The 20,421-nt window shown below is 34.3% G+C and overlaps 2 protein-coding genes across 11 annotated transcripts; one reads left to right on the forward strand and one right to left on the reverse strand.

Moving 5' to 3' along the window:
- Positions 1–307: 307 nt before the first annotated feature.
- Positions 308–5,811, reverse strand: LOC107905039 (uncharacterized WD repeat-containing protein C2A9.03). 10 transcript variants are annotated; one of them, XM_016831590.2, is made up of 10 exons: positions 5,440–5,811; positions 4,938–5,100; positions 4,656–4,823; positions 4,397–4,483; positions 1,820–1,954; positions 1,615–1,725; positions 1,439–1,530; positions 1,247–1,352; positions 1,068–1,154; positions 308–989 (listed from the first exon to the last, which is right to left on the reverse strand). In XM_016831590.2, the coding sequence occupies exons 2-10, from the start codon at positions 5,094–5,096 to the stop codon at positions 576–578; spliced, it is 1,359 nt and encodes a 452-aa protein (XP_016687079.1). In that variant the 5' UTR covers positions 5,097–5,100; positions 5,440–5,811; the 3' UTR covers positions 308–575. The 10 variants fall into 10 exon arrangements, with proteins under 10 accessions (XP_016687079.1, XP_016687081.1, XP_016687080.1 ...); XM_016831592.2 differs by having other exon boundaries at positions 1,615–1,722; positions 5,440–5,784; XM_016831591.2 differs by having other exon boundaries at positions 1,615–1,722; positions 4,938–5,106; positions 5,440–5,746.
- Positions 5,812–12,954: 7,143 nt separating this feature from the next.
- LOC107905040 (probable beta-D-xylosidase 7) lies at positions 12,955–16,663 on the forward strand. Its single transcript, XM_016831594.2, has 6 exons — positions 12,955–13,552; positions 13,718–14,017; positions 14,167–14,336; positions 14,464–14,561; positions 14,696–15,460; positions 15,551–16,663. The coding sequence occupies exons 1-6, from the start codon at positions 13,082–13,084 to the stop codon at positions 16,240–16,242; spliced, it is 2,496 nt and encodes an 831-aa protein (XP_016687083.2). The 5' UTR covers positions 12,955–13,081; the 3' UTR covers positions 16,243–16,663.
- The last annotated feature ends 3,758 nt before the right edge of the window (positions 16,664–20,421 follow it).

Genomic DNA, 20,421 nt, shown 5'->3' on the forward strand with positions numbered 1-20,421 from the left:
TTTTTAAGTATGAAAAATATAAATTATCATACATAAATTTAATTCAAAATTTCAATAAAGCGAGATATTCATGCACTTCTCTTGAGAGGCCCTTCCTATAGAAAATTTCATTTCCATATATATATATCCAACAAATAATGAAACATATATTTTATAATATATAAATTTACAAAACGTATAAAATAAAGACATTTACAACCCTGAGTTCAAGTCGCACTAATCGCGTTAGTTGTTCAGGTTTTACCCCGTTACTATAATTAAAAAAATAAATAAAGACATTTACACAATTAATGTACCATTTTCGATATACATAAAATAATATCATAAAAACGTATTAAATGTGCTATATATACGATTGCCAACAGCTTTACAACCAAAAATTTCCCTTAAAAGTTGACCTTCACAGAAACATCTGTACCTACTAAGGGCTAAACTAAACCTGCTGGCTGCTGCTGCTCCTCCCCAGGAAGTTATACACTGAAACACAATTATCCAAGGCAATTCTGATACAACCCCTTAAAATATTCACACTAGCTTACCTTACCTCTCATATAAATTATCAGAGGCACTGCATTCTACAACATGGAGTCCAGATATTGGTTATATCGTCTGCGGTTATACGCTAACAAGCTGCCGTAAGTGCGATCAGCAACCCCAACAAAGAGCGTTTCTGTATCCGGGCTAAACGATACTCCAGCTATTTCACCGAAAATATCAATTTCTTGGCAATTAACATACCCCAACTTCGTATCAAAGATGTGAACGAAATCTGCAGGCTCAGCTATGGCCAGGAACCGACCATCCGATGTGAACTTCACTCCTCTTATTGCTCCCATTCTTCCCTTCAATATAGCTAGGGACTTCGACAGGTTTCTTATGTCCCACAACCTACAGCTAGTGTCCTGATTCCCAGTTGCCAGAATGTGCCCATCAGGGTGCCAAGCTGAAGCAAAAGAATAGTCCAAATGCCCTTTTAGGCTGTTGGCAACCTGCAAAATTACACAAATAAATTAGACAAAGAGAATTAAAATCAAACCGCACCAATTATGTCGCGAAGACTGACATACTTTGCCAGATTGGGCATCAACAATCAAGCACTCCACACTATCTCCGAGTACCGCAAGCAACTTCCCATCTGGACTTACAGAGGTATTCTAGAAAGAGCAAACAACCATATAGGGGATAAGTACATTAAAAGGATGAATAATAAAAAGTCTAAAGCAGGCTTCTGAAGGCTGGCACTTACATTTACAGACCAGTTGAACGAGTAGCGGTTAATACTAGCAAAAGTTTCAGCATCAAATATTCGGATTTTAGCATCATTATTTGCAGCCATAACTCTCAATGCACCGCTGAGGATATAATAAGCTTTCAGTTCATTGCCAGTCAAAATATCATCAAATCGTCCAAAATGCCAAAGAGAAACAGTATTCCTCACCTAGGATTATTAAACACATCCACAGCATTGGTGATTGCATTATCATCAGTAGTCAATTTTGTGCAAAATGCTGCCCCTGATTGATTTAAGTACTGACCCAACAGAAGAATTAAACGAAACACATGAGCCATATTGCAGAATAGAATATCAATAGATCCATCAATCTAACCACATACCTTGCAAATAAGCTCTCCTTGAAAACCACCTGCTACCATTAAATTTTCTTTAACTACCATAGTGCTAATCTGCACTCTAGAGAGTTGCTGCGATAGCAGTCCAGGATGCTTCTACAAACATATCAACAAAAAGGATTTTAACTTGCAGGCCCTTTGAACAAAGTTAACAGCTGAAGTCAAATTAATCATTTTCATCCTCACTAACCAGGTTGGGAACAATTGGTTTAGCCACATTCAGTACTTCTTCGCCTTTGTGAAGCAGTGATGACCAATGCATTACTGAGTAATTTTCCATGAGGTAGACATCGTGCTTTGATGTAGCCCACAATAGATTTCTCAGCTACACAAGGGGAAAAATATTTATTTGAAAATAGTTACTAGTAAAATATATGTTAGGTCATATTTACAGTTCAATAGATAAACCTATAAATGCACTCGATAATTTTTTTCTGGGAGACAAGTTCAATTGATTTATATCCAAAATATAAATGCCTGTGTTAAAACTGTTAACATGATCCTTGGTTGACCTTACACATCCAAGTACACATTCAGGCCACCCTCTTCTCTCAAAATGTGCATTATGGAAATAAACAACGAAGATAGAAAAAAAATCAAGATGGTGGGTAATGCATGAAAAACATGCCACACAAAACAAAAATGACAAAAGAAATAGAAATTATGTGAATGTAAAAGGACACGGTGTTATGATTAATGGTTATGATTATCACAAATTAACCCTGGTGATACAAAGCACCATTAACATTGTACTTGGATAACATGACAAAGCAACACAAATGCATATAGAAGGGAAAATGCATTCACATTAAGTGGCTAATGCATCAAAACTTTGCCATGGAAAAGGTGAAAGAAATTGTGATAACTTATGTACTGACTACTTGCCATAAAATTACGAATGGACTAGCTAGGGCCCATCCTTTCTAGCTTATATAACAAAGCACTACCTAGCATCTCCTGAAGAACCTAAAAGAGGTCATTTAAATGCACCCATCACTCCATACCTCTGCTAAAAAGGAAAAGCATAAAACCAACAATGAAAAAATACACCACCAATGCATATATATCTACACAGCTCCAATAAACACATCCCAGCAACTGAGGCTCAAAAGGCAATGGGCAAGGATAAATACACAACTCATTCACAGCAAAGAAACAGAATTAAGCACAAGGAAAACATTCCTATACTTGATTACTGGATGAATATGCAAAGATAAATAGGAGAAAAAAACTCATGACATCAAAGAGATCATCGAAAAGAACAATATTGGACAATAAATCAAGTAACACAAACTGGATAGTCATGCAGATGATATATTGTAAGTGAATCAAGTAATGAAATTGAATCACAAATGCAAATGGTCCCTCAAAAGCAGCAAGAAAGTGACACAGTTCTGATAACCATTAACAGATCTAATAATTTAATGACAATCCAGCAAGATGAAATGCAATTAAGTATTAATTGCCCTTCAGATGAGGGAAATTTCGCTCTACTCAAATTGCAGGAATCACTACAGAGGCCTCTTAAATGCTTCCTATCGTACCATATAAACGACGCATCTTTATCGCGCCAGCTTCTTAGAAATTACTCCCAACCTGCTTTAAAGGCTGAAATAAGAGAGAAATAGCATTCCTAAATGCCACGGGTTAAATTCATATAATTAACATGCAACATAATGTATATCTAATTCTCAAATTACAAACAATGAAAAATAAACCAGATCTAATGCGAAGTTAAGATCATAATCTCAAGAAATGCTAGATACTTTAATTTAAAGAAAAGCGAAAGGCAAAATCAACACCTAGATTCTTAGAAAGTATGATGTATTTGTCTTATCACCTTGTTCAGATGGTGTAGCCAAATGTAAACCTAGGGCAACTCTATACCCATGGCTCATCTAGTGTCACAAAAGACTACTTCTCAGTGGTAGTATCACGAGCTTCACAGTTGGTGTATACTGAAGCAGTGATGTGTGCAAGCATATGCAGGAGTGAGCTGTGGCAACATGTGGTTGAACTATTCGTAGTGTATGAATCAGTGCATGTTTGTGAACAACTACAAATGCAAAAGTTACAACTACAAATTGTAAATAAAATTTTCAAAAACCCCACGTCATACCACAGCCAGGAAGCATCAATATCCATGATCAGGATGGTACCTCCGCAAATATTTCTTTTTAACATTTTTACAGTTTGTATAACAGTTAAAATGTGCAAGTATAAAGTAAAGCGTCCTTCACAAATCTGCACAAAAAGGATTAACGTGAATAACCACCCCATCTTGATCGCTCAGATGGGATATATAAAATATTCAAAACTAAAACTAATAAAAGAAGAAGAAAACGTTTCCAAATTCTTTTTTAGGTCAAATTGGAATTAAAATACATCACTTACCCTAACTAAAACTCGAGAACTATGAGTAGTGATATGCGGATAGTTGAAGTTCAAACCATTTGCAAAGGATAACTACATGAATTACCGAGACCAAAGATACGAAGATGAAGAAATATATGGAGCATTCATGGTGGCAAACAGCTCTAAATCAACACACAATTTAAAAGTCAAAAACTTTCAAGACATAACACCTCTACTACTTGCAACATTTTAGAAGACCAAAGGTCTGCTTGAATACTACTCAAAAGATTAAAGAACGGAAGCGACAACACAAGGAAACGCAATGCATGTGCCTCAAAACGGGAACGGAATTGCAAACAAATAGTTGGCTAGTTAGTAGTAAAACCCGAAGATAATTGAGCAAATTCTCTACCTGAAAGTGAACAATTGTCGATTTGACAAGCCTTGTGTTAAACTGAAAGTCATAAAAGGCCTTTCCCTTCTCTACTTGCAAGCATTCCTGTCAACAAAATATGTATATTTAATAATTCCGCCCAAAATTTTTGGAAACGAGCCCAATCCCTTGAGACACGGCCGGAGATAAATTAACAGCTTTTTCGATAATATTTCATGTCGAACTTAGAGATAGTTACAAAAACTGTTTAGATTTGGCAAGAAATACAGAAACCAACCTTTTCCATCTCTTCACGAGAACCATAGAGGTTCTCGTAGTTCTTGTACTCTCTTACTCTCGTCTGGCGGTACCTTTCTCTAGTGAAATTAAGCCTCTCCCAAGGAATTCCTTGTATATCTTTTCCATTTCTTGCTTCCTCAGCTGATGTGTCAGTTTTTGGCTTACTCTGTCTCCAAAATAACCACAGAAAATGTATTTTCAGAAAAGTTATTTACAGATTCTAGAATCTAAATCGTGATAATCAGGCATAATTTGAAAGATTCTTTTTAAAAACCATTACCGATTCAATATCGTCTTCAAAGTCGGAGTCAAAGGATTCAAGTCCAGCGGCGTCTCTCTGAGGCTCGGGTTCGACTACGGCACCGTCGTTATTGAAATCATTGACGTCGTAGTAGTCATCGACAACGTACTGAAGATCGTCGTTTTCAAATCGTTCCATTATACTGCAGCTAAGAAACAGGTTAAACAAAATTTTGATCAAGAAAAACATAGCCTTAAACCCCCTATATCACCCTCCGTCATAGAAAAAAATCTCAAATGACGAATTTGAGGAGAATTTCACAGAACTTTGTTCTTTGTACCTTTGAAAAGAAAGAAGGGAGAGAGGGAGAATTAATTAAGTTGAAATTGGAGAGAAAATAATATGAAAACAACAGGAGAGAAAGGAACACAAAGAATCAATGCAAATAAACACTCCTCGAAGACGGTGATAGTCTATTGTTCAAAAATATAAGAAAATTTGAAACTAAAAAAAAATTAGAGTGAAGAACGAATAATTATACCTTGAAATAGATATAGACAGGAAGAAGTCACGAATTCAAAGAGCTGTAAAAGGAAAATGAAGGGGAAGAACCAAGAAACACAAATAAATGGAGCAGAAAAAAACGGTTTCCCGGGAAACAAACAGTGAAACTGAAACAGAAAGAGAAACCGTAAACCGCCCAACGACAGAGAGTAGAGTTAGAGAGTCTAAAACAGGTTCGTCAAACTGAAGATTAAACAAAGAACAATAGAGAGAGAGGGAGAGGAAAACGGAAGATGAAGGAAATAGGATATTCAGAGGCAATGGCGATAAGAGCAGTGGAATCTGTCCCGGAAGGGGTACTTATAGTGGAAGAAGGTGGAGGATAGGGATGAGTGTGGACTGGGGGGGCCCAAACGGTGAAATACCAGAAACGCAGGCAATTAAAGAATGGAATCCAATGTTACTTTGTGGGGTCCAGTCTCGACCGCCCAATTATAACCGGCGATATTTGCCAGGCTTGGCGGTTAGAGATCTTGGGGATAATTTCTATTTTAGCGGTAACTATGAGTATGAGACAAATGGATTAAGCTGTAATTAACTTGAATTTAGGGGGTTGGTTTTCTTAGCCGCTTTGTGTACATTTTTTTAGGCTCAGCCCAATGTTCAGTTTTGGATTAGAATTTGGTTTCTTGACACGTGGTGGTTGATTTTTTTTAGTTTATTTTCTTCAAATTTTAAATATTTAATTTAAAATTAGTTTAAATTAGACTAGAATTCTTATCAGCTGCCTATCTTCGTGGAAATTATAAATTTAGAATATAAAATATATGGCTAAATTATAATTTTTAAATATTTAATTTAAAATTAGTTTAAATTAGACTAGAATTCTTATCAGCTGCCTATCTTCGTGGAAATTATAAATTTAGAATATAAAATATATGGTTAAATTATAATTTTTAAATATTTAATTTAAAATTAGTTTAAATTAGTTTTGATGTACTTATTGTGGTAATCTCGTCAATTTTCGTTGGTCTTCCCTTGTAGATCCAGCTTGTGCAGTGCTTCCATATTTCGTAATAACGACGAAATTTTTTGCCTCCACTCGAATTGCCGCATCACTCGATCAGATTCGTGTATCTCCACCATTACGTACACTATCAATAACACATTTCTGTCCCACATACTTCGAATGACCAAAAATTCTGACGGGACTCATTTTATGATATCTGAATTGACGTATGGCATCCATTCAAACTACAGTAACACCCATGACTGTAGTAGGATCAGGCAACCATTGATTGACATCTTATCTGATTTTGTTGTCTGACACAACTCTTGATACAATGTGGCCAACAAGGCTGGTCCCTAACTCAGTCATCCAAATTATTTGAAGTCGACTAGGTGTAGTAGCCACTTTAAGTGTACCAAATTTCGAGATTTATCGGGCATTAGAATGCTCCCGATTAACCTAAGGATGAATGTTCGGGTGTATTATTCTTTGACGACATTGGGCGCGTTTAGAGGAAGTTCTTTGAAATTAATTAGTTTCCAACCATTTCATATCTATCCGGTCACCTTGAAACTTGTTCAGCACATCCCTAAAAATGCCTTGCAAAGGTCCTCTTTACTGGTACGACAGTTGACCCCGTAACGACTGGCCCATCCACTGGTAAATCGAGTTGTGAAGCTATAATGACCTAAATTCAAGGTTATTGGAACAATGGTTTCGTAGCCACAAATCCGATTTAAAGATAAATTTATTTTAATATTTTTGCATGAATATTAATATGATAGGAAAATCGTATGAAAATATAGATAGAAGAATTTTACCGATTTAGTGGTTAGTTAGAAAAAGAAATTATTGAAGAAATTGGGTAAAAATAAGGTATCAAGACCTCGATCTCGTAAAACCGAGTCAGAAATATTTTTATAAATATTTATGAAGTGTTAGTAATATGGTATTAAAATTTCGTTAGAAAATTTTAATGTTTGGGTAGTCAATTAAGTGAAAAGGAAATTGAAAAAGGTGTAAAAGTTACTAGAAGGAGTAAATAGCTCAATTGTTAAATGAGGAGGGACATAAATTGAAAATAAGCCCAAAAAGAGATATTTTGGGCGGCATAAGCTGAGAAAAATCAGGAGAATTGGTGAAATAAGGGTAAAATGGGGAAACAACAAATTTTACTAACATAAAAATGGGACCAAACTGAAATATCTAGAATTCTCTTTATTTTTCTGCATTCTCATCAGCCAAAAACGTCCTAAGGGTTTATTCAAGCTGGTTTTTCATAATTTTTGCACAAAGTGAGTTAATCCTTGCCTTTTTCTTGTAATTTTTGTGTTTCTAAGACTTTTACAACTAGGTCCTGTTACTAAATTCATTAGTTTTTGATTTTATGAATGAAATTGAAAGTTGCTATGAATATATGCTGGAAGTTTATGATGAAATAGCATGAAATTGAAGCTTTAATTTGTTTATGAGATGATTTTATTAGGTAATTTCAATAGAAATTGATTTGCAGGACCTAATTGTGAAAAGGTTTGGAATTAAAGTCTAGTGCTAAAATTCTGATTTCCAAAGGTTATAAAGTAGTTTAAAGTGATGGGATAAAGTGTTAATTGAGGAAAATCAGCTCAATTGAGAGGTTAATTGAGCAGGGATGAAATTATCATTTATTGAAAGCTTAAGGAAAAATGGTAATTAACATGATACACTAAAACAGTTTTGGACAGTAGCAGTAGTCTAATTTTGAAAAATCACCAAAAATTATAGAGATAGAATTAGAGGATAAATAAAATTTGAAATTAAATCTTATTGAGTCTAGTTTCTTATAAAAGAAACGATGTAAGCAATTGAATTGTAAATCATGAGATATAATAGATTTTGTGAGACAATGTCAGAATGAATTCAAGTTCCCCTATTCTGACTTTGGAAAATCATCAAAGATTGGAGAAAAATAATTAAGAGCTAAAATTTAAATGTTTAAAATCCTTAATGAGTCTATTTTCAAAAGAAACAACCGAGAACATCATTCGAATTCTGTACAATAAGATAATTAATTTTTAGTGAAAAGGGGTCGGAATTGTCGAACAGTGAAACAGAGGAGCTTTAAAGAATAAACTGTACTTATTGGCTAAACCAAAAATTCTAAAAATTTTATGGTAAGAAGATATGTGAGTCTAGTTTCGGGGGAAAATTAGCGGATCTTAATTTGGAGTTCCGTAACTCAAGATGTAAATAATTTAGTGACTATGACTCAATGAGACAGCTTTGAATGCACTATAAATAATAATGGAATTATAGAGAATGTTACATATGAACCTGAAATGTATTAGATTAATGATTAAATTTATTTATTTAGATCCAAAAAATTCAAATACGAAGCTAGATCGAGGAAAAGAAAAAGTTCGGGATTAGTAGATTTTTGTTTACGAACAAGTATCGAGGTAAGTTCGTGTAACTTGAATTATATTCTTAAATGCCTGAAATGTTTGTTATTGATGTGAATATGATTTGAATGTTCATTGTATGAAAATTGATGAAAAATTGATATATTTGATAAAAAGGGGAAGAAATCCCGGTTAAATGGAAGGAAAATTCGATGGATCTCTGAAAAGAAATTGACGGTAAAAAGGATCTAGCCCGGACGGGTGATCCTATCCTGATATAGCCCTCCCGAAGAATATGTGGAAAATAGATTTAGCCCGGACAGGTAATCCGAATTAGGGTCTGAATTTAGCCTTGACTGATAATTCAGATCCAAGCTCATTAGAGTAATTGTCATTGCAGGGGATTTAGCCTGGACTGGTAATCCCAACAATACTCTATGAGTTTATATTACAGGGGATTTAGCCTGGACTGGTAATCCCGCTGTAAGGATGAGGTTCGCGAGAGTGTGCTCTCTGAAATGGAAATGTGCGCACATGAATATGAATTGACGGACCCAGATCTGTACACTAAAGTGTACCCCTAAAAATCCATCGAAATTCCAAGTAGTTCAACGGGATAATATGGAAAAATAACAAGGGAATGGAAATCATGGTATTGATGAGCTCATCAATCATAGTATATATATTATTGATACATGAAATTATTGAACTAACTTGAATGTTGAGTTTGTGCATGTTAAGGGAATAATGCATTGAATGGATGTATGAATGTTTATTGCATTGTATTGAAAATATTAGGTAAGTATAATTCTTGTTACATGAGCTTACTAAGCACAAAGTGCTTACCCTGTTTCCTTTTTCCCCTGTTTTGTAGTGTTAAGAGCTCGGAGGTCGAATTTGGTCGGAGACACATCACACTATCAACCTCAAGATCGCGGTATATAAAAAAACTTTATTTTGAAAATCAATGGCATGTATAAGCTAGTAAAGTAAATGTTAATGTGAAATGAATGTATGGTTAGCCATTGGTATGGCTAACAAATTTTGGTTTTGGTATGTGATGAGATTATCTTATGAATACGTTAAATCTATCTTGAAAATATATTGAAATGGATTGGTTGTGTTGGATTGGTCTCAGTTTAAAATTGCAGGGAAGATTAGATACTTATAAAGGGGTTATATTGAGTTCAAAAAAAAATTTTGGATTTTGCGAAAAATTTATTCGGTAAAATCTGGTAATGCCTCATACCCCATTTTGGCGACGAATACGGGTAGGGGGTATTACAGAAGCTACGCCATCGAGTGTGATTGTACACTAGTCGCATGGAAGATGGAACGTGTGTGTCTCGGGTCTCCATCTTTCCACCAACGTGCTGATGAGTGTAGGATTCAATTTGCAGCCCCTAAGCATACGAGACGTATATCAGAATCCTGCGTCTTGCAAATAACCATGAATTTCGGTGTTTGGGCTCTTTGACAAATTATGTATGACCCCTCCGAAACACAATAATCTGCCTATTTATATAGACAAAATAAAATAATTTAAAAGTTAAAAAGCTTTAAATTTAACTTAATTTAAAATAAAGAAATTTAAAATTTCGTCTTACCATTATCGCTTGAGCGGCGAAATTGTGTTTGTCGTCGAAACGAATCAGAGAGCTTGTCATTCATGAAAATTTAATTGAAATGAATATGCAAAATAATTAAATAAAACTATAGTGTTTTAAAATAGAGTGTATTTCGAACAAAATTTGAGAAAATTGAGAGTTTAGAGAGAATTGAGAGAGTTGGATTCCAGTGGAATGAATGAAAAATGGCTTGATACTTATAGGTTAAAAAATATTACAGTTGGCCTTTTTAAATAATTTTACCGTTGCCAACATTTAAAAAGTTATGGGAAAAAATGACAGTTGGAGGGAAACGCACCTAATTAAACGCGCTTTCATATTCTCTCTAAAAAAACAACCTATTTCTTTATATATTTTAAAAAAAACGTCCTAAAAATTAACGATATGTAAATCTAATTTAGGCTAGTTGTATAATACCATAAAGCAATGTTGAGTTTTGAAATTAAGGTATATTAGGTTGCATATATAAGTTTATTGGATTTGTTTATTAAAATGTATTTAAAAATTGTAATGCTTGAGGAAAGTATTATTTTTAAAACTTGAATCAACATCGTCCTAATCATTTATTTGAGCATTATTCTAAACTTTTTTTATATGCATTGTAATTATGTAAAATAATTATAAATAATAATTATATCGTAAATAAACTAGTTTGTAAAACAATAAAAATAAATTAAAGTGCAGAACTTGTAGAAATTAAAACATTAAATAATAAGCACCTAATTATAAAAATCAAAATTGAACTTAGATATTAAATCAAATAAATTAACATTTCAAATTAGAGATTAAATTGAATGAAATGAAAAATGTGTAAGGGTCAAACACAAGATTAAACCAAATTAGAGTTAAATTTAATATTTTCAAAATCTCCACGTAAAAAAGGTTCTTAAAAATGTTCAGAGCGTGAGATTAGCTTCTGCTGATGGGTTGCTACGGAATGTTGTGGGCGAGTAGATTCATAGGTTTACGGTGCTGATTGGTGTTACATATAGTTGCAGGTGGAATTATGGGGTGTCACAGTAGGTTTGCAATGAACCAAGAGTTTGGAGATCATTCAACTAATTGTAGAGTTGAACATGTTTTGGGTGGTGAATATATTGTCTCGATCTTTTGAAGGTAGTTACATTTTAAGTATTAGTGAAAGATTATTTAGTCTTGATACGGGAGGGTTAGGTGTTGCACATCCGTCACATTTTCTGGGAAGGGAATCGGTATGTTGATCACCTGGCCAACTTAGTTTAGGAGGAAACTATTGTGCGGTTAAATTATTATAGTTGAGATTCATGGATCAACTTGCAAGGTCACTATACAATTAAGGACCAAAAATTATAAATATCTCATGTTAAATTTCAATCCCACTTTCAGTGCCTTAAATCTCTTATTTCCAGTGCCAACATGTATTTGTCCAGTTTGTCACTAAGTCTGTTGCCATTCTAGCAAGAGGATTCTTAAGAGTGTAGTAAAATATGCCTGCAATTTGTTTCTTTTAGGCATAATGAATTATTTGATTCTCTAATTTTATAAAAAAAAATCATTTTAGTTGTTCATAATTTTACACTTTTTTTAGTTTTTAGTAACCCAAAATAGATAAAAAAATCTACTGTTATTAATTTTGATGACATAAGATATTCCAAAGCGGAATTATTAATATTAAAACCTACTACCAAACAAGCGATTATACCTCGATGATCTACACCTTCTAAGAACATACCTTTCGAGAAATCCAGTGGAGATCACCCTGCATCTGTTACAACACCACCTGCTTCCTGGATAATAATAAAAAGCTGCATCTTCTCATTGTTTCCCGGTTCTTGCAAACTTCATAAATATTTCGGCTTCCCATCGAGCTATGGCCACATATTTCACCATGCTCTACACACGCAGCGGTTGCTTCCTGCATAGACAAAACAGATAATCATAGTTAGGACAGGCTGTATTAAAAATATTAGTGTTACAGAAATATCAAATGGTAATAATTTCAAAGTATTTGATTGGGTTCTCGTTTCCAAAAACCTTTTGGTAATGGCCTTATTTAATTATTACACCAATTTATCATCAGAAAGCATGCATGAGCCATGGAGTTAGTAGGGTTGGCTCGTTAGTTGTGACAAATGGAAAGATATTAAAGTGGGGTTACATGTTACATGATTGATTGAGTGCTTGTGATTCTGCATGTTCTTCTCTTAGTTTTCAAGGGCCATTATCATCAATTACTAATTTTTGATATATATATAATTGCTTTCTTCTTTCTGGCTAACCAAACTACGAAATTAATAGCTTTTGATGTTTTCTGGTGACCAAACTACAAAGGCTGGTCTCCTTGATGCGGACAATTCCAAAATGTACCTTGTTAATTTTACTGCATGATAGTCCATAAAATCACGAAAATACAGTCAACCCATTTCTTAAAATTGACTTTTGAACTAACTGCAACAGCAAGAGAGAAAACCTATTCAGCCCAGCAGCGACCTTACTAATGGTCCTACAGTTCTTTCCTCTTGATTAGCTTGCAAATTTATACTTTACTCCTAAGAAAACTGATTGTTGCTTTATGTGCAACCCATTCAAGTGAAATTTCGTTTTCTCTGCAATTCTTGGTTCTTCAGCTACAAAAATAATCAGGAACCATTTCTCACGAGTCAATAAACTTTGGAAGAATAAATGATTGTCAGGTACATGTTGCGCATAAACCAGAATCCCATGCGTCATTTATCGACTCGGAAAATGAAGCTGCTGAACCTCTCTCTACTTATTCACTTGTGTTCACTGCTGCTCGTCTCAACTCAGCCCACCGATCAGCCTCCATTCTCCTGCGACTCAACTGACCCACTAACCAAATCCTACAAATTTTGCAAAACTACACTCCCCATCAACCGAAGAGTTGAAGACCTCGTCTCCAGGCTGACGTTAGATGAGAAAATATCTCAACTCGTTAACACAGCTGCCGCCATTCCACGACTCGGTATCCCTGGCTATGAGTGGTGGTCTGAAGCCTTGCATGGGGTGGCCTTCGTGGCCAACATAAGCCAAGGTATCCGCTTCAATGGGACAATTCGATCTGCCACCAGTTTCCCTCAAGTCATCCTCACTGCTGCTTCATTTGATCCCTATCTATGGTACCGCATTGGCCAGGCAAGTCCTATAACTTTGTATTCATCTGTCTGCTTTAATGTCAACTCCAAAAGTATTCAAAGAGAAAGAGTTAGATAATATATGTTTTTAATAAGAAAACTAGTTTAATTAGAAGTCAAACTAGATTTAGATATTCTATCATTTTCATTGTGTGCTTACGAACAGGCAATTGGAATAGAAGCTAGAGGAGTGTATAACGCTGGACAAGCAAGAGGCATGACCTTTTGGACACCAAATATTAATATATTCAGGGACCCAAGGTGGGGAAGAGGCCAAGAAACACCTGGCGAGGATCCATTGGTTACAGGAAAGTACGCAGTCTCATTTGTGAGAGGAATACAAGGGGACTCTTTCGAAGGCGGTAAGCTTGGTGAGAGTCTCCAAGTTTCAGCTTGTTGTAAGCATTTCACAGCTTATGATTTGGATAACTGGAAAGGAATTAACCGGTTCGTCTTTGATGCAAATGTAAGTGCATTATCATTATCATTAGTATTGTTTGTTTGTGTTTAAACTAACTTGATGGATTTCATTCAGGTGTTATGTGCTTTATCAATTGACCAATATTGATGTTGATGTTCCACCTTTTCTTGTTTTTGTTTCTGGATTTTGTGTAGGTCACTCTACAGGATTTAGCAGATACATATCAGCCTCCTTTCCAGAGTTGCATAGAGAAAGGGAAAGCCAGTGGGGTAATGTGTGCTTACAATCGTATTAATGGAGTTCCAAACTGTGCAGATTACAATCTCTTGTCAAAAACAGCCCGAGGACAGTGGGGTTTCAATGGGTAAGAAAATGGAATAAGATTGATAACAAGGTCTTTTTCCTTTTAGAAACTACAACAACCATAATACAGAAAACTATTCAAAGGTCATTCAGAAGATGATTCTTTGTTTGGTTCAAAAACTATTCAGGTACATCACCTCAGACTGTGATGCTGTCTCAATCATATATGATGAACAAGGATATGTTAAAGAACCAGAGGACGCTGTTGCCGATGTTCTTACAGCCGGTAATTATAGTTGGCATTTTGTTTCTGGTTGATCAACTCTGTATTCTAAACTTGTTCTAGGTTACTCCAGCTATGATTCTAGTTTAAGAATGCTAATAAGATCATTTAAGGTTTTTATCGATACATTTGATCAGGAATGGACTTGGACTGTGGTGAATATTTGAAGAACTACACCGGATCAGCTATCGAAAAGAAAAAAGTAGCTGTGTCTGATATAGATAGAGCACTCCACAACCTTTTCTCAATCAGGATGAGGTTGGGACTTTTCAATGGCAACCCGGCTAAACAGCCTTTTGGAAACATCGGTTCTGACCAGGTCTGCTCCCCAGAACACCTGAACCTTGCTCTCGAGGCTGCTCGCAATGGCATTGTCCTTCTGAAAAACGATAACAGACTCCTTCCACTTGCAAAAACTGAAATTACTTCCCTTGCTGTGATAGGTCCTAATGCCAATTCTAGCGAAACACTTGTTGGAAATTATGCAGGTCCTCCTTGTAATCCTGTTACACCATTGCAAGGATTGCAAAGCTATGTCAAGAACATCAACTACCATCCAGGTTGTAGTACGGTTAATTGTTCGTCTGATTTGACTGATGAAGCAATGAAGATAGTTAAAGGGACAGACAAGGTGGTGTTAGTAATGGGATTGGATCAAACTCAGGAGAGGGAAGCTCATGATCGTGTCGACTTGGTTCTTCCTGGACATCAACAGAAACTCGTTACCCGCATCGCAAGCGCTGCAAATAAGCCTGTCATTCTTGTGCTTCTTTGTGGAGGTCCAGTAGACATAACATTTGCCAAGAATGATCAGAACATTGGAAGCATTATATGGGCTGGCTATCCCGGTGAAGCTGGAGGACGTGCATTAGCCGAAATTATATTTGGTGATCATAATCCAGGTGAAGTTTCCGTTACCAAATTTGTATGAATAAAATTATATTCCTTGGTTTTGCATGATAACTGGAAATGCAATCATAATTTGTATACAGGAGGGAGATTACCAATTACATGGTATCCACAAAATTTGACTAAAATACCGATGACAGACATGAGAATGCGGCCTGAACCATCTTCAGGTTATCCTGGACGTACTTACAGATTCTACCAAGGGCTGAAGGTATTCGAATTCGGCTACGGTCTCAGCTACACCAATTATTCCTATGAATTTCTCCCTCTTACAAAAGATAAGGTCTACTTAAACAATCAATCAAGTGATAAAATAGCTCTGGGATACAAGTCGGTTTCAGAGATGGGAACTGAACTTTGTGAAAAGAGCAAGCTCCCAGTCACAGTAAGGGTTCAAAACAACGGTGAGATGGATGGTAAGCATGCGGTGCTGCTGTTTGTGAGGCAAGCAAAAACTGGTAATGAAAGGCCAATAAAACAATTGGTGGGATTCAACAATGTTGATCTAAAGGCAGGGGAAAAAGCTGAAATCAAATTGGAGTTGAGCCCTTGTGAGCATCTTAGCAGTGCAGAGGGAGATGGTCAAATGGTGGTAGATGAAGGATCTTATTTCTTAAGCATTGGACACAAAGAATCAGAGATTACAGTGGTTTTCTCGGAAGACACTAGCGATGCTGCCACATCAAAGCTCATGATCCTTCCAAGAATCCTGATATTCTTTTACATCTATTCATTCATTCATTCATTCATTCCTATGCATATTGTTCTGAAATGAATTAATGGACGGACCCTCTCAACTTTTTACATGTAAAATTCTACTGATTGCTCAGTTGCCTGTTTTTACAAAATTATTAAGCCAATTTTTTTTGTTGGTCATAAACAAAACAAAGTTCACAAAAACGAAGCTCTCAAAACATTCGTGGAGTTTAAAAAATAACACAAACTTGGATGTTTCCATTTGATAACTCTTTTCATTGAGTGTTATGGCCTTACACACTTGGGTGCCAGTCTAGGAAATTACGGGTGAAGTTGATCAGCTGCGAATAGCTACAAATACAAGTTTGTCGTAAAATCATAATAGGCTCTATCTTGCAAATTGAAGCTGGCATCTTCCTTTTTTCTTTTCTAATATCATGTTTATTTGTTTTTACTTATAGCTGATGTGGGTTTGTTTCTCAACTTGAAAACTACTTTAATAGTAGTGTCAATGTGAATTCGGATTCGGTACTTGTTATATTTCTATGAACCTACGTACTTACATCAAACTCTCCTAACAAACAATAATGTATACCACACTGCTTTTTATTCGAGACACTGCAATTTGGATTTAACAAAAAAAATTTATTCATGTTAACAATTCAACTTGATTTGTAAATTTAAAAAGTAAAAGTACTAAATTCCCTAAAATAAAAGCGGGTGGGATAAATTCTAAATTTACGAAGAATTTAAGGACTTAGAACACATTTTAATCTAATATATAAATAAATATCATACCACAAATCTTAACACATTCGTCTGCATATGAAAATCACATATTAAGAACACAAAAGTGTGTTTAAAAATAATATACAATAAATAATGAAAAGTATGATTTGGAACTAATTAATAGTAACACATGAAATATGTATGATATTAAAATACAAAAATATAAGATTAAATTGTGAGTAAAACAAAATTTAAACTAAAAAGCACGACATATTAAGAATATTAAATGAATACAATTGATTATCATTGTTTCGTCATTAATCTTTGAGTTGGTGTTGAGTTCATTTGTGACACTAACTCAATCAACAACATTATTAACATTCACAAAAAAAAAAAATAGAACACAGATATACTTATTCAAGTTTCATATAAAAATTAAATTTTATTTTAGTTTAAATGGTAAATGAAAAAGTTTTATATGCACGGTATTTTTTGTTTAAATCTCATTGTAGAAATTTTTTATTGACTTATAAAAATATATAAAGATGAAAATATTCACATAATTATATAACTTACTTTGTAAATAAAATGAATTTTTTGGTAATTCTCTAACTGAGTTCGGATCCAGTTAATGGTTGGGTGACACAAAATCAATGTGCCATGTCAAATGCATTTCATATGTTTTGATGTAACAAATTAAAATGCCTTTGAATAAAAGTTGAAGTTGAACAAAATTAACAAAATTATATTTCAAATGAGCCTAAGAGATATAATTCTGAACCTACTACTTTAAAATCTTAGAAAAAAATTTTGAATCAACTTTTAATCAAGTTAAAATAGTTTCAATCGATCGAGTTATACTTTTTCAATCAAAGTTAAAATTTTTTAAAACAAGTCAGTATAGCTCCAAGCCAAAAAGTATCGATACTTGTTAACCAAGTATTGATAGTTTCTAAAATATCGGTACCCCAATTTGACATTTTGTTTCTCAAATATTTCGCTAAATATCGATCCAGTATATCAATATTTCTGGCTCCAACAATCACAGAATTTTGCATTAAATTCTAAAAATATCGATAACTTGTTAGCAAGTATCGGTACTCGTGTTTGCAAGTGAATTAAATGCACTAATTATTTCATCTCCGACAGCTCTATTTAATTCTCCAACAACCACAACGGTTGGAAATCAATAAGGGGGATAAATATCATTTTTCAAAAATCCTACAACAACAAAAGAGATTATTAAAGCTTAAAGATCAATCAAAACAAACTTTTGCTTTCAATTCTCAACAATTTCCTTTATACACACTTGTAAGTTGGTGTTTTTCTTGCATTTGTGCTCAATTTATAAATATTATGCTCTTTTAAGGGTTTGTTCTTAGTTTGCTTATTTGTTATTCTCTTTGAGAATGTTTTGTCTTAATGTTTGGGTAGAAATCTTAAGGGAGTTTGTAAGGTTAAACCTTATCCTCAAAAGTTGTCAAATTAGTAAAATTAGAGAAATCTTTAGTTAAGGAAAGCTAAGGTAGTCGAGTAGGCAATTAGGGCCGAACCACTACATATCGCCGTATTTACTGTCTTTATCTATTTTCTTAGCATCCACAACTTTTTAAAAGACCAGTTCACCCCCTCTTGACAATTTCGAGTTGATTAATCGAGTTAACAAAAATTAACTAATATTTTCAAATATATATATCTAACATAACATATATATTAAAAATATATTTTTATTAGACTTAAATACTCATTTAACCCTGAAAATCATATAACAAATTTTTTTTTCATTCTAAAATTTAATCTTAACAAAAAAAAATTCTAACTTCAAAATACTATTAGCTTCATTATACTGGCTTCTTATTTTCCAGGTTTGATTTTTATGAAATCTGGATTTGATATGTTTTTCCCAATATCTTCTTCATGCTTCTTTACTAGTCCACACATCTCCCATCTTCTCCCTTCCACCCCCAACTCAGACGTCCAACACTACTTCTCTCGCCTTCAACCGCTCGTCCACACTCTCTATAACACAAAAACAAAAAGTTTATCAAATGACGCGTCACACAGAATCATATACTTAGTCAAAACAAATACTTTACTTATTTATATTATCTTTATTTTACCAATAACACATTAAATAGTAGCCATATATAGAGACTTCGTCGGGCGGGTTATTACACTCTCAAGCTCCACCTCCAAGCTTCTTGCACAACCCACCAAAGCCATAGTTGATTGAAGAGACAAAAGGAAATGTTTAGGGTTTTTCCGATCAAATAAAATCAAAGAGAAAAAAGAGTAAAGATAAAAGATTGTAGTGACTTTGGTGATTAATTTTAAATACTCAACTTGATTTAGTGATGAAGAGAAAGAAGATTTGAGCTTACTTGAAAGAAAAATATTTCTTTGAATTTTTTTATGAAAGGTGAATTCATTAATTCATTCAATAAATGAAACCATACAACTTAGAGAGGAAAAAAAATAGCAAACACTCGTCGTAAATGATGAATGACAAGCTCTATCAACATAATATAAAAGCTTTAGCCTCAACATCAATAGAACATTATGACACGTTGACAATTGGTTTTGTCACAACTCAAGCACGATATATCTGGAGTGATTGCAAGCACTTAATACTATAATGAAATAAGCCCGGATGGTCCAAAGCAGCGAGCAAAAATCGACAAAAAAATCGAGTATTCACCAAACTAGAGAGGACGACAACAAAATCATCTCTAAAATCACTTGTAAAACTAAAATTACATGCATAAGCTGTAACACCCCTTACTCGTATTCCGGCTCGGAACAGAGTATGAGGTATTACTAAGTTTTTTTTTTAAAAAATTTCGACAGCATTTCTGCTTAATTTTGCTTAAACCTCCTGCAAATTTAAATCACAATCCAATATATATATATCAACCAAACTCATTTATAATAATACTCACAATTTAACTATTAATGAACACCACATTTTAAATCAAACCATAACATATATTTACATGATGATTCCATATTTCATAGGTCGTCTATACATGCCATAATTTTCCGGAACGATAGTAGCAAAATACCCCAAGTGTGAAGGATAGTGTGGATGATTGTCTGACTTCGTTCCAAATTTCCGAGTTGTCGGAAGTCACTATAATCAAGGGAAAAAAAATAAAATCGAGTAAGCATATAGCTTAGTAAGTAAACACATGATAAATAAGTAATTACTCCCATAACTACACCAAAATATAAACTTATTCATGAATAACTTCATTGTTTAGGCAATTTCCAGCAAACTGTTTTTCTGCGTCATAGTCGCTAATTTATTTTTATCCGGAGCTACAGGGCTCCAAATTGAGTTTCGTAAATTTTCCCTGAAACTAGACTCATATACCATTTCACCATAAAAATTTCAGAATTTTTTACCCAGCCAATTAGTACAGTTTATTCATTAAAACTTCCCCTGTTTCACTGCCCAACGGTTCTGACCCTTCCTCAAAAAAATTCACTTAACTCTCTGTACAAAATTTTAAAAATGGTTTCGCTTGTT

The sequence above is a fragment of the Gossypium hirsutum genome, chromosome D05 (assembly GCF_007990345.1).
Source record: "Gossypium hirsutum isolate 1008001.06 chromosome D05, Gossypium_hirsutum_v2.1, whole genome shotgun sequence".
NCBI classification, from domain to species: domain Eukaryota; kingdom Viridiplantae; phylum Streptophyta; class Magnoliopsida; order Malvales; family Malvaceae; genus Gossypium; species Gossypium hirsutum.